At 55.5% G+C, this 14,095-nt stretch overlaps 2 protein-coding genes across 3 annotated transcripts in view; both read right to left on the minus strand.

Annotated features, from left to right (window-relative positions):
• The window catches only part of SOX13 (SRY-box transcription factor 13), a 41,681-nt gene extending 34,387 nt beyond the window's left edge, over positions 1-7,294 (minus strand). For both annotated transcript variants that reach the window (XM_087762134.1, XM_087762133.1), the window contains exon 1: positions 6,924-7,294. The gene's annotated coding sequence lies outside the window, so the exon portion shown is untranslated. The remainder of the gene's footprint in view (positions 1-6,923) is intronic.
• Positions 7,295-9,434: 2,140 nt separating this feature from the next.
• On the minus strand, positions 9,435-14,003 carry SNRPE (small nuclear ribonucleoprotein polypeptide E). The gene is made up of 5 exons (XM_087761695.1): positions 12,100-14,003; positions 11,880-11,906; positions 10,803-10,865; positions 10,476-10,554; positions 9,435-9,698 (listed from the first exon to the last, which is right to left on the minus strand). Exons 1-5 carry the CDS (start codon positions 12,151-12,153, stop codon positions 9,643-9,645), a joined length of 279 nt encoding a protein of 92 aa, XP_087617821.1. The 5' UTR covers positions 12,154-14,003; the 3' UTR covers positions 9,435-9,642.
• Positions 14,004-14,095: the final 92 nt, after the last annotated feature.

A 14,095-nucleotide genomic window follows, 5' to 3' on the forward strand; every position in this document is an offset into this window, starting at 1 on the left:
CTGAGCCCTGATCCACACCAGATCCAAGCCCTGGCCCTGGCAGTCCCCAGCTAATGACAACCTTGCCTCTCCCCTGTCCCTGTCTTTCGGGAGCCAGTGAAGGAACGAGGAGGGTCTTCAATGGCAGGAAACACCAAGGCTGCTGCATAGCAGCGTTCCCACTGCCCAGTGCCCCCCCCAGCATCTCCCCCATGCTGCACGGTGACCGGGTGCCCTCGGAGAGGGCCCCTCGGGGCTCCGGGGTGGGCCCCCCCAGCCACCAGTGCCCAGGGCTGCTGCAGCCCATCTGGCAAAGCAGGGAGGGGATTCACCCCTCTGCTCCGAGACAGCCCCGGCACCTTCTGGGGACCACAGGGAAGCGAAGAGAGCTGAGGGCTTGATCCTTGCGGATGGCTGGGTGCAGCCAGGAGGCAGAGGGAAGAAAGCAGAGGTGTCTGGAAAGCAGCTCAAAGGTCCCCAAGGTGCCCCAGCTCCTGCAGGATGGTGGGGTCCCCTTGCACCCCCTCCCCTCCTCCTGCCTCCATCCCCTCCCGCCTCCTCCCCAGGAGGACATTTGAGGGTGTCTGCAGCGACCAGGGTAGGCATAGCCACGGGGGTTGTTTCTAACCCCACGAGGAGGAGGATACACCAGGAAACCTTCGGGGAGTGCCGTGACGGCGAGAGCTGACAAGCGGCCATCCCCGGAGACAACAAAGCCCCGCTGTTCTCCGGGGCACGGACCGCATGACCTAACGGGACTTCTCCATCCCTCCCGCTGATGAAACCCCAAGGATCAAAGCCCGCTAGAAGCCACCTCCTCCTCCGCTCAGGCACAACCCATGTGGACGGGGAGGCCATGGGGACCCCTGAGACTCACCCCGCAAACGAGGGATGGGAGCGTGCGGGACGGGCTGGGGGCAGCGAGCGGCGGCTCCTCGGGGATGGCGTGAGCCCCGAACGCAGACGGCCCCGGGGCCGCGGGATGGGGCTGCGGGGGGGCGTGCCTGGGAATAAAGGGAGCAGACTGTGGTCTATTGTTTCATTGTTATGGCTTCAAAGGACAATGGGGCATTGTTGTCTCTGGGGATCCCATTGTTTGCTTTCGCTGCAGATCCCAGCCGCGCAGTGGATGGAGGTTTCCCGAGGGCCAGGCAGGCTCTGTGTGTGGGACACTAAATAACGAGGCAGGCATGTTTTCTTCCCCACCCCCTCCCCACCACCCTTCCTAAAAAGGCACGGCACGCTACACCCGCCTGTGCCCGCGCAGGCCAGGGCACGGCCCGGCACAGCACTGGCAGAGGTGCCGGGACCACCCATCCGAGCAGGGAGCATGCAGAGAAACCCCCACGCCCCACAGAGATGGGGCGAGAGCAGGGAGGGTTCAGCCCGCAGGGGCTGAGGTCACTGTCTCCATCCCTGCGGACTCCAGCAAACCTGTGCCAGGGCGAGGGGGAAAATCCCACCTGGCATTTACGGTGGGAGCCCAAGCCCCATCCGCTGCCAGGAGCCGCCCACCTCTGCAGCAGAGCAGGACGGAGCTGCTGCGCTGCTGCTGGCCCGCAGCCCGGGGAGGTGCCCAGGCTCCGGCCGCGCTGGACGGGGCTGCGGCCCCGCTGCCTTCCCAGCGGCATTTGCTGGCGCTCCCCTCGCCGTACCCGCAAGACGAGCACCGTGGCCGCCTTGCAACATCCCTACGTTTTTGCTGCCTCCTCTCATCACACAGCATCCCCTGAAGACTGACATCCCCCAGGGGCGCAGAGCAAGGGGCGTTTGCTGTTGGCCGCTGCAGAGCCCGACTTCTCCATCAGTACCAAGCAAAAGGTACTTGGGACCATTGAAGGGACTTGGGAAAGGACCACGAGGCCCTGGGTCCTCCCTTCACTGTTTGTGTGGCACCCCAGGCCCAGGACTTATTTGCATCACTCCTTCCTATGTAAAAATAAATCTGGGTGCTATGCAAAAGCTGGGGGAGGGGGAAGGAGCAGGGAGCCATCTCCAGCCCACAGCTGAGCCCTCCGGAGCCTGCCGCTGCCCCGGCTCATCAGGCGGTGCCGGAGGTGGGCTGGGAGATTGATGGAGCAGGAAAGAGATACGCTCTCCCCAGAGACACCCTTTCATCCTGAGGCTGCTCACAGCAGCTGGGGAAGGGAGTAACTCATCCAGGGAGCCCAGGCTGAGCCCCAGGAGGGGTCTGGGGCCCGGCAAAGCAGCGCTGGCAAGCTCAGTGGGGGGAAGGGGACACCCACCCCGCAGAAACTCAATCAGCCTGGGACAGCTTCGCTGCCATGCCCCACCACCACGCAGGGAGCTGGGCTCAGACGCAGCGGAGCCCCGCTCCCCCGGGGTCCGACCACCCTCCTGGATAACCCGCAGAGTGGTCCCAGACAGGCTGGAAGAGCTGGCTTGCGCGGCCCGGCCCCCCATCGCTCCCCGGGCCCCCTGGACCGCAGCCCGCTCGCCGGAGGGCTGAGAGGCTGAACGAGGTCTGGGCTCAGCTCAGCTGCCCCCGTCTTTCCCCACTGCCCAAACGCACCTTGGTGCTGCCCGGCCACCAGCGACCCCCTGGGCTCGTCACCCTTGGAGGGGTGAAAAGCCCAGCTCAGGCCGTCGGTAGCCCCAGACCAAGCTCGGCTTCCCAAGAACAAATAACAGGTTTCGGGTTTTTCAAAGAGAGGGAAGCAATGGCAACTAATAAAGGTATACATTCAACCTGGGTTGGTTTGTTTATGTTTTAATCCTGGGAATTCCCACTGCTTCTGATCAGAAGATGAGGGTGGACCTTGCCTCCCAAATGCCTCAAAGATTAATTTCTGGAAAAAGCACCGAGGGATTTGTTTGGGCATCAATAGAAGCTATTTGGGAAAAACAGGTAAGGTGTGATAAGAGACAGTGGATCTTGGCACTGCTGCGCTGCCTGCCTCTAACCAAATCCCTCTGCTCCCCGGGGCCTCGTGTCCCCGCCGTGGAGCAAGGGGACGTTTCCTCCCTTGGGGAGCCCGGCCGCAGCGCGCAGAGGTCGAGCACGCTGGGTACCAAGGGTACCCGTCCCCTGGGGACCGCAGCCCATGGCTCCGGGAGCTCCGACGCCGCTTTGGCTGCTTCTGCCACGATCCCCTGAGCCTCCCGGGGACTCGCTCTGGCCCTCTCAGGCTGCCAGCCCAGGGAGGTGGCAGTGACCGGTCGCCATCGGGGCCGGACCCAGCCTGGGTGCGCACAGATCAGCCTGCGTTTGCCACATGCCGACCCGACCCCCGGCGCTGGCAGCAAGCCTGTCCTGCACCGGGGGCTCTTTCATGCTCCTGGCAAGTGTTATTTACACAACTGTGCGCGCACACACATATAGACACGCAGACGCTCTCTCCCCCTTGAACAGTGCAATTTCCTCTCAGATAAAGAGCTCCTACCGCAGCCCCCCTTTCCCTCTCCCCTCCAACTTGTGCATGTCTCATGCACCCACTTCGGAGCCCACCTTGGGCTCTGATATTATCTCACTTCCTCGATATGAATATTAGCTCTGTTGTTGATTTACGATAAAGGGATGGGCTCCAAAACACTGTACTTCGGGGAGGAGGCAGCGGTGCAGTACGGTCTGCCGTGCCCCAGCTGAGAACAAAGCCTTTTCAAGAGCGGATGCTCGGTACCTGCTGCACTGCTAACTCGACAGCCCATCTCCACCGAAGCACAGCTCCCGTTGGCGCTGCCCTCCCGTCCCCCCGCCACCTGCCCCTGGCACGGCGGAGGGGCCCCACGAGCAGCCCGGGGCTCCGCAGGGTGACGAGCGCTCGAGGGGCAGAGAGCGGCTCCGCAGGTGCCACCGACACGAGCCGCGGTCGGGCACGCTGGGTGCCCCTGGGCAGCGGGGGACCCCGGTGTCCGGGTCAAATGCTCGGGGTATGGCGCCTGGTCAAACTTCCCCTCTGTTTTGTAGCATCTTAACGTACAAAACGCAACTGAGGTCCGGCAACCCTATAAGATCCCTCACCAGCTGGACCTGGCCTACTTCTAGCTCAGTTTACGAGGTGAAAAACGACCACCTGAACAGTCCCCTTAACTCTGAACCCACCCAACGGGGAGCACAGAGAAGGAGAGAAGCGTCCCCGGAAAACTCCGATTTATTTACGAACCAGATTGCCTGGCAGCAGGAGAGCCACACAGACAGCAGGTCGGTGCAGCGCTGTTCCACTCAGCTGAGGACATCACACCACTCCATCAGCCATCGGCCCCCCAGGGGACTATTAGATATTGCTCCTATTTCACAGACAAGAGATTGAAGAATAGCAGATAAGGCAAAATTCTGAAAAGCAGCAGCCAGAATCAGGGCTGGACCCGCAGGAAAGCTCAGCCTGCTTTTGAAGCTCTGGCCCTTGCAGTATGGCGAATCCTTCTGCAAACCTGATCTCATACGGCTTTTCTGGTGAGACAGGCAAAACCTGGAATAGGACCCGAGCATCCTGGGTCGCAATAAATACTCGTGTGTCAGTAAAATAAACTGCCCAAACCTGAAGCTGTCTCGTGGCTTTGTTTTATCACGTCTATACCCCAAATCCTGCAGTTAGGTGACAGCCTGCCCCACGGAGCAGAGCTGTAAATGACGATCTCTATCAGACAAAATGGTATCGTTGTGGGAGAAGCCCAGAAAACGTTACCCACCGTGATGCTGTGCTGGGTGGGAACAGGGCCCAAAGTCAAGTGCAGGAAAATTGGGCTTAAACATTGCAGCTCAAGGCACAGGAGGGAAGACGACCTGCGGGAACAGGGTCATCTTTTGGGTGACGGCGTTTGCTACGCCACCTTGAGCTGAACTCCATCCAGGCTTTTGTGCATGGGGAATCAGGGGACACCACCCTCCCTGAAGCCCAGGTTACCGCTGGCAAGAAAAGCAGTAACACGGACCAACTTCAGGGAGGCAAGGCCGGCTCCTCGCACGGAGGGGCCTGCTGGTATGCGAGGCAGCGGCGCGGGGGGGCGGGCGTTGCTGCTGCTAATGTGGCAGAGTTTCCCTGCTGAGGGCAGGCAAAATGCCCATGACTCATTTTTCCAAGAGATGTTACAAACAATAGTAATGATGCCCCTGGTGGGTATGAATGTGAAAAGGCACGACGGGGGGGCAGCCATGCTGGGCACCTTGTGTGTGGGCTGCCAACGGAGGGTACTGCCACGAACAAAACCTGCTGGAGCCAGTTTTTGACATTGTGTGCGATGAGAGCCCTTCTGCAAGGGCTTTGGGGGAAGGAGGGCAAAATGGCTGCCCAGCAAACTCCTCTCCCCACGGCGTCCTATCCGCTTGTCATGGGTACCAACCCCATCTTCAGCCAAAGAGGGGACCGGTTTTATTGCCCAGGGAGAGAAAAATGGCAAAAACAATCCCAAACGGTTCCATGCCCATGTGGGACTGGAACAAGAACAGGCAGGGAATTTCGGAAAGCATTACAGCGCGTTAAGGCTGCTCTCCCCCAGCGCCTGCCTCTACCCTCCACACAAGTTTTCCATATTCAGATGCTGCCCTAAGGGGACAGCTTCTAAGCCGTTTGAGTCCTTGACCTTCCACTGTTGTCTGTTTGATACTATTATTTTTAGGCACACAATCCTTAAAACATACCAGCACTTGAAATAAGTTCCCAGATAATGTGCACTAAAGCACGAGGTGGTGAGGCTTCGGGAGAAGGGAGCTGTGAGGGATCAAGGGTGGCGGCAGAGCGTGACGGAGGGAAAGGCGATTTTCCCCTTGTACAGCCCAGGCAGCTACACATGCCCTCTCCCCGTTCGCTTATTTTACAGACACTCAGAAGGTTACAGGCCTGAAAAGACAGGGAATGCTGGAGGCAGCCCAAGCTCAGCAAGCAGCCAGGGGCTACGCGGGGCGTCTGCTCCTGTTTGCGGTGTCCTGCCAACACAGACCCACGTCCCGCCCGAGGACGGAGCCCACCGCATCCCACGGAGCCTGAGCAAAAGCGCAACGATGCCTTTCAGAGCCAGGAAGGGCAGCAACCTGCAGGCAGCGGGCTGGCACAGAGGTTTAGGTTCAAGCATATATAAAATTGTCCTATAAATCATTGCATGCTACCAAAGAACCACAGAGAAACTGCTCCCCTCTGGAAAGGCAGGACCACTCTGCCTCCCTCCTCGGGGGGCTCTTTCACAAGCACGGAGAGTCTCATCCCGCAAAAGGACTGGGCTGGGCCAGGGCAAGCAATTCCCAAGTGCAAAAGGGAAGAAATGCAGCCTTTTTCCCAGAACCCCAAAGCCACAGGCAGGGAAAAGGGACAAATATTTACTCAAAGCACCTTCCAGTGCTGTTGAAGGTGCTAACACTTTTAAGAAAGAAGAAAATCAAACACTGCAGAGCCCCACCTGGATCTGAGCGGGCTCTCATCTGCCCGCCACCATCAGCGCGACAGTCTCAAACCGAAACGCCGCATGGTAGAGAGCTCTGCTGTCTGCAAGCTGTGCCATCACTCGTGCAGAAGCAGGTCTCAGTCGCTCGCTTTTTAAGAAAGAGCGAGCTCTATTTCTACAGAACAGACATTCGGGTACGGGGAGATGGTATCTAAAACTACCGTCAGCTCGATTTTCGGTTGTGACAGATATCTGAGCGCTGGTAGCAGTAAGAAAACTTTCTCTGGCAAACCCCACCATAGGCACTTTGTTTCCTAGACATGGGTGAACACTGCAGCGTGGTATTTGCGCCACAACATGACATCGCGCTGCAATAATCCAGCACGCCAGGGCACTTCTAATAACGCCACCTCAAGGCATCTTCTTCAAAAGGAGCCTTTACAGGCCCCCCCCCCGACCCCCCCCACTCCCGCGCTGGAGGGAGAGGAATTTGCGCCTTATGGAAAAGTACAATTTGCAAAAGCAAACGCAACCGGCTTCCAGGCAGCAGAAAGCCAAGCGCCCGGGGTTTTCTAAAGACAGAGCCCAGTTGTAAGCGTTCACTCTACCTTGCTCCTCCTCACTGCCTCTTGCTCAGCCAAAATCAGAGCCTTCTGCTCCTCATCCCCTCCTGGAGCAGGACACCCCAGGCTGCGGAGGAGCCGGGAAGGTGCCGGTGCCCGGGAGATCCAGGCACCCTGTCCGGCCGCCGCACCGTTTGCGAGCAGCCCCGCACCAGACAGCCCAGTTTGCTTTCTTCCAGGTTGTTTGGGAGCCAATAAAGCTGCTTGAATGCTGGGGAACTCTGTGTTCCTGCGGAGGCTTATGACACTTCGCTGGAGGGGCAGGGGGAGCTGGCCGAGCCCGCAGCACCCCCTTCTGTCTACCACACTCTTTTGCAGCCAGTTTGGGTCTCATTCTGGCACCGCAGGGCTCCCGCGGCTCATGGACGTTACCTTCTTGCTGCCTGCAGCTTGGAAACGCTCAGGAAGCTGGAAGGATTCGGGGTTAAAAAATCAGCAAGCGTTTAGATGAGTCAGTCCTGTGGTTTTTATGAGGACAGACAAGTGCTTCTTGGGAAGCCAGTTCGGCAAAGCCAGAATTGTTTTTGTGTCCCGGCTATGTGCTGGTAATGCCTAGAAGCTCTGTTCTTGGACCACAGCGCTCCGTGGCCGGGCGCTCCTCAGACAATGGGGCTGTGTTTCCTCCTGGACATCCACACACGCCCGCACTCTCCTGCAGCCTTTCTGCAGTTGTCACGGCTTCCTTCTGGGGAGCTTCTCCTCCTCTTCTCCTGCAGCTCCCCCACGCACATAATTGCTGCCTATTTTGGTACCTTATCACGAGATGCTTCAGAGCTGATTAGCCTGGACTTCCTTCCTCCCATCATCAACCTACTCCAATATTGACGTTCATTCGCGCTAATTTGATAATATCAAAGAGCAGAGGAGCTTTAGGAGGCATTACGGTGTCTTGAAGTGCACAATTTGGAGCTGGCAGCAGCACGGCTGATAAGGACGAGCTATTTCTCCTAATGTCCAATTCTTCCCAAAAAGCAGCCGCTCGCCAGCCATGTGCAAAGCGGAAGGACAGACCCTTGCAGGCTCCGAGCCAGTTTTATTTCAGTGGCCCTGGATAAACTGGAGCCAAGCAACGTGATGCAACAGATCCCGTTAAATAACCGCTTTCTAAACACACACTATTAGTAAAAAGTTGCAAACACTTTGGAAGAGAAGTGATTGCTTCGAAGTTACTTCAAAATTACTTGGAAGAGAGTCTGCATTTTTAGAGTCTCAAGGCCATCACCTGTCTGTGACAGCAAAGAGACGCAGGCAGGTGAGTTTTACAGCATCACAACCCCCCCGTGCTGCGACACCTGAACCACTGACCGTGGCAACTCGTTCCTGCCTCCCCCGAAAGCCTCACTGGGTACGCCAAGGACAAAAGGGAAAGCCGATGCAGGCCACTTCTTACAACACTGTTTTATTCCATATGCGCTGGCTTCTGGTGATGACTTCTGTTACTGAACGAGACTGGGAGGTGATTTCTGCTTACTCTGTGTCGAAAGGGCTCTGCAGCTGGTGAGCACAAACGCAAACCTACTGAGCCCGGCAGCAGGCCGTACGGCTGGAGCTGCTTCAGCCGCTGCAGCACGTCATGCTGCCTCGCAAAAGCTCCTCACCATGAACGTCTGCTGCGATGCTCCCAGCGCAGGACTTGCTGGGATGGCAGATGCCGGATGATCTCTGCCAGAAGACTCGTGTATTTTTACCCTTTGAAGCAAGAAGTCTTCTATCTTCAATTTATTAATTTTCATGCTTAAGATAACACACAAATTTAAGTTTTGAAATACTGAACGCTTATTAAATGATTTCTAGTGCAGCCTGTGGACCAAGATTCATTTCTCTCCATCCACGTCATCTTAGTCTGTGAGTTACAATTACAGCCCAAACTTTCTTTTTTCTCTTTCTTTACATCAGAAAGCAGCAGAGGGGACTGTCAGTCCCAAGTAAGCTCGGGAACTTATCTTTTGTTGACGTGATGAGCAACGCACGTCTCTTGTGGAAACTTAAACAGAACAGCCAGATCCTCAAACGGATAATAATAATAATAATAATAATAATAATAATAATAATAATAATAATAATAATAATAATCCAACATGATAAAAGCCCAACTGATCCATCTGATATCCCAACTTATTTAACAGTGCCATGGTTAGAGACTCTGCCCAAAGCAGCAAGAAATTAGAGAGATTTAATCCAAACCAACTGCCCTCTCCGCTTCTCTGACCTGAAGGTAAACGTTAGTTACAAGCACGCCTCCCAGTGAAGTTTGTACCCGTTGGATTACCGTGCCACAGCCCCAAGTCCCTCGCTGGAACCACGCAAGCTTGGGGACCGCACGCCGCCCCCGTGTCCTGAAGGAGCCCACCTTACGCAGACGTAACGCTCCAGAACGCGCCGATATTTATCAGAGACTACGCAGAGCCACGCTGAAAATCACTCTGAATACATTTCTCCCCCTTCTCTACTCACAGAAGGGCACGAGACTGAAAGCAAGCAGATTTACGTTTACAGTTAATGTGAAAAATGTTTATTTACGAAATACATTTTGCATCGTTTCAAACTACAAAAAAAAAAAAAAAATTACTCGCACAAAGGAACGCACAGTTTTCAAATCTGCATGCGACCCCCGTTACGCGTAACTGCCTGTCTAGGGCTCCTACTAGCACTGCATTCGCTCCGAAGCACCGCAGCCACTGTTCTAGGCGAAGAACAACAAATCCTAGTTAGAAACACTTTGTAGCAGAGTGATATTGTCCCCTTTTAACATGATCCGACCTGCAACACAGAGAAAGGAAACGGGGGATTAGAGAGCTCCCAGGCTCTGACGATAACCTCACGTTTTCAGAAAACACTTCACCAGGGCAAAGGTGCTTGCGAGAAGACGCCCACACGGTAACCGGCCGGGTTTTCATCACTAACAGGGAGCCCCTTCCCAGCTGGCTGCACTCCAGGACTGCACGCGCGGTGGTGCGGGGCCCGCATTCACAACTCGCACTACAACGATTCAGACACAATCTCCACTCCAGCGCTCGGTGTTCGAACAGCACTCTGTCCCCACTAAGGGCCCGAACCTGTCACTCGTCACAGACTGCTCTTTATCCTCACCAGCAGGTGGTAAATATTAACTACCGCCACTTAGGCGCCTCCTGCTTCAACTCGGAGATGACACAGCAAGTGTCAGAAGCGCTCAGGGCCGCCTGCGTTAGGCTGAGAGGAGCCTGACTGGACCCCTCCAGCCACCCTGGCTGCAGGAAGGCGCAGTGCAGTCCGTACGGTGCTGTCCGTACGTATGGATTTGCTGTCCGTATGGTGTCACACACGTTCGAAAGGCAAAAACCAGTCTCAGGCAGATTCTCCTACACATTCAACACACATTCAACACCGCCACCAGCTCAACAAACAGCAGGAACCGAGATCTAGCCAGTATCTGCTCACCGCACTTCAAACTCAACGCTCTCTTTATGCGTTTTGTGCTTTAAAGCGTTGCTATTTGGAAGGCTCACGCAGCCAGGTTTCAGCCATCGCTCAGCTTACACAGACATACTGACATACCCAGCTGTTTCCTGGATTTTGTTTTGGAGTGAATCTCCTCTGCGTCGTCCAGCACCAAGTTCATATATTCATCAAAGCCCTAAAAATCAGCAACAAAAGCAGTCAGTGAGCCAAGTCCCCCGCTCTAAACTTCAGCAACAACGACACAAACTATCCTCAGCTGTGCTGATGTGGGCTGGGCAATTAAGCCTATTCACTGGAGAGACATGAAGTATTTCCACCCCCCCACACCATGCTCGCTCTTCTTGACAGGAAGAAATAATCTTATGAACCTGAAAAAAACCCAAAACAATGAAAACAACAACAAGGGGACATCCTGATACTCACAATGATGCAGCCTTCTATCCGCATATTCACTTGCTCATAGAGCCACACCTGGATCCTGGACCTCTGCAGAACGGTGGAGGAGGAGAGCAAAACAGGAACATAAACACTGCAAGCAACTTTGTCCTCTCCTACGCATTAAGCGCCCCGGGCTGCCCACGGCCACTACGGCTCTGCGGCACCCAGAAGGGAAACTCTCACACGTGGTTTCAGTTACGGCCTTGGGTATTTTTAAGGTATTATGCTACGTTGTAAATACTTTACACGTTCATTGATGAACATAGAATCATAGAAGCGTTGAGGTTGGAAAAGACCTTTAAGATCATCGAGTCCAACCGTTAACCCAGCGCTGCCAAGGCCACCACTAACCCGTGTCCCTCAGCACCACATCTCCCCAGCTTTTAAATCCCTCCAGGGAGGGGCACTCAGCCCCTGCCCTGGGCAGCCTGGGCCAGTGCCCGAGAACCCTTTGGGTGAAGAAATTTTTCCTAATATCCAATCTAAACCTCCCCTGGCACAACTTGAGGCCATTTCCTCATTGGGTTCTAATTCAGACTTTATTTAAATAAATTTATTTAGAAAACTAGACCAACGTTTCAGTTTTTGCCTTGCAACCTGAGAGAAAGGTGCTGGTTTTTTCCTTGGTATTGCCACAGCAGACAGTAATGACTACCAGCACTTGGAAATAGTTCATTAAGTTCAGAGTCCGTATTAATATTTATGGATTTGTCCCAGTCTGTATCAGGCCGTGTAACAGAAACCTCCTCACAGGCAGGGTATTCTTACGTGACACAGATTTTAGCACTGTCACAGAAAATATCCCTGCACACCGGGCTGCAAGACCAAACGCCTGTTACAGAGGGAATTCCTTAAGGTGAGAAGGAAACGCTGAACTCGGAACTAGCTGTTCTTCTCACGTATCCGAACGACAGCAAGGTCTTCAGTTCAACAGAAACCGGCTTCAAAACCCGAATTAAAAACTGCGCAACGCCCATCCGGTGCGGGGCCCGGTCCCCACCGCGGCCACCCGCCCCTGCAAGAGGCACCGGGCCGCCCCCCTCGCCCGGCCGCGGTACTCACGTTCTGTAGGTAGCGGAAGATGAGGTTCTGGAGCGGAGCGTTAAGGACGCAGCACGGCAACGAGTCCTGGGGGAGGGACGCGGCCCTCGGGGCCCTCCGGCGCCTCAGGAGCCCGCACCGCCGCTCCCTCCCTCCCGCCCGCTCCCCCCCGCCAGGCCCCGCGCCCCGCCCGCCCTCCCCGCGGCTCCGAGACGAGGCCGCCCCGCCTCAGGAAGGATACGATGGGCTGCACCATCACCTTCTGCACCTTCTGGCCCTGCCCGCGGTACGCCATGGCTGCTGCTGCCGCTGCCCGGCACACGCTCCCGCCGCCCGCGCCGCCGGAAGCCGCTGAGCACGGCGGGAGCGCGCAAAGAGCTGTGGGACACTGGCGGACCCGGCCGCTCTAGGAAGCTGGGAGGACCGCCCTCTCTACTGCTCCCCGCCGGGGTGGCGCCCACCGGGACGGACAGACAGACCACGCACCGCCACCCCCACGGACAGACAGACCACGCACCGCCACCTCTCCTATGCCAGGTTTATTTAAAAACACTGTTAACGGCTGTCATGTGGAACAGTTCAACTACCGGTGAAGGCGGAGGCGGCCAGACTACGTTTAATACAATACCTTAAATAGAATACAAATATAAAATGGAGGAATAAAATATTTACAGAAACCATGGCGTACGGCAAATCCCGTCCCACCGGCAGCGCCCGGGCTGACAAAGGCTGGCGACAGAGCAGGAGGAGGGAAGCGGGGAGGGGGAAGCCTTCCTCGCCAGGCTCTTCCTCGCTCCCGGCCGAAGCCTCACGGGAGAAAGTCCTTCGGCGGGATAAAGGGGCTGGGCGACTCTTCTGGAGCCAGGAACAGCAGTTTTCTAAATTTTGGTTTCAAACTTCTCCTCTAGGAACTAAGACATCACAGTGGATTATCAAAGCACACACGTGTTTTCTTCCAAAGAGGAAGTATTTACAACCAACTCAAACAACTGATTTTTTCCTCTGCCAGCAGCAAATGCCTGAGGGCCCCTACAGCTTCGTACATCAGAGCAGGAAGAGACTAAAGTTCTTCAAAAAATTTAAAATAATAATTCAAAATATATCTGCTGGGGAAAACGATCGCTGGCGGCAGGGTATGCGATGCACCCCCGTCTCAGCTATTTTCTGCAGGGTCACAAATTCGGACTGCGGGTAGGCACCCGTGGCAGACCAGTAACTCCAGTCCTGCCTCGGCGCGCACTCCTACACGCAGCTCAAGCCGCAGCAGTGGGGCAGGATGCAGGGGAGACCAAAGGGAGGCTCCCGGGGGGTGCCCAAGGAGAGCACGGTTGGTCCTGCGGCAGTACCGGGTTCCAAGCTCGCCGGCCCGGGCACATGCTCGCCCCCAGGTCGGTGCCGACGAGGGTGCCGCACGGCTGGCGGGAGGTCACACAAAGCCGATGGTGTTTGAAGACGAGTCCGAGCAGCCGTCGCTTCCCGGTAGAAGATGAGCCAGCAGCTCGGGGGAGCGATTCTTGGAACCCAGAGGCACTTAAACCAATTCTCAGTTTGCCAATTTACCGCAGACTACGAGAGGAATCCTGACTGCCCACCCCAGAACCCTGTTCACATCAGCCAAAAGCACCAACCCCCCCAAGCTTTGGTACAGTACAACAAGAGGGGAGGGGGGTATTCTAGCTGTACTGTAGAGCTGCTGCTTTCACACTGATATTGTATCATCCCTGATAATTCGAAGTAAGGCTGGATGGACTGACCCCCACCGCCACCCTTGGCAGCATGTTTGGTCCAAAACACTAGAGGAATTGTTCTGCTCCCTCCCACCCCGACATTTTCATTAAGTTACCCGAAAAGATGAAAGTCTAAATGGTAGCATACATAAATAAAACTCAAGAGTTGACATAGTAACTCCAGGCTTTAGATATCAACTGTCCGAGAAATCAGAATACCAAAGCTTTGAAACGTGCTGAACGTTGAGTTGTGCCAAGGGGGAGGAAGGAAGAAGCTTTAAGTTTAAGCCTTCAGAGCATCACTGAATCAGTAGATCAGTTCACAACCACCACAGTTTGTAGATGGGCACGTCTCCGTCCCGAAATCAACAAGTGCTTTGTCCTCTTAATGTCGACGGTAGCCACCGATAGTTACAGAATGGACGCACAGGACCTTGACTCTGACCAGCAGGGAAATTTAGGACAACTGAGTGCAGATACTGCCAATTTCTACCAGTTCAACTGTGCTTT

Source organism: Nipponia nippon, unplaced genomic scaffold (assembly GCF_047370975.1).
Source record: "Nipponia nippon isolate SJK-2023a ecotype South Korea unplaced genomic scaffold, ASM4737097v1 scaffold_25, whole genome shotgun sequence".
Lineage (NCBI taxonomy): Eukaryota > Metazoa > Chordata > Aves > Pelecaniformes > Threskiornithidae > Nipponia > Nipponia nippon.

What these genes read in the sequence shown, in the direction of transcription:
- SNRPE (XM_087761695.1), bottom strand. Translation starts at nt 12,153, where the DNA reads ATGGCGTACCGCGGGCAGGGCCAGAAGGTGCAGAAGGTGATGGTGCAG. An exon ending in AGGTGATGGTGCAGCCCATC is followed by an intron (nt 11,907 to 12,099) that starts GTATCCTTCCTG and finishes GCTCCGCTCCAG; the next exon opens with AACCTCATCTTCCGCTACCT. An exon ending in AAAATCCAGGAAACAGCTGG is followed by an intron (nt 9,699 to 10,475) that starts GTATGTCAGTAT and finishes TCTGTGTTGCAG; the next exon opens with GTCGGATCATGTTAAAAGGG.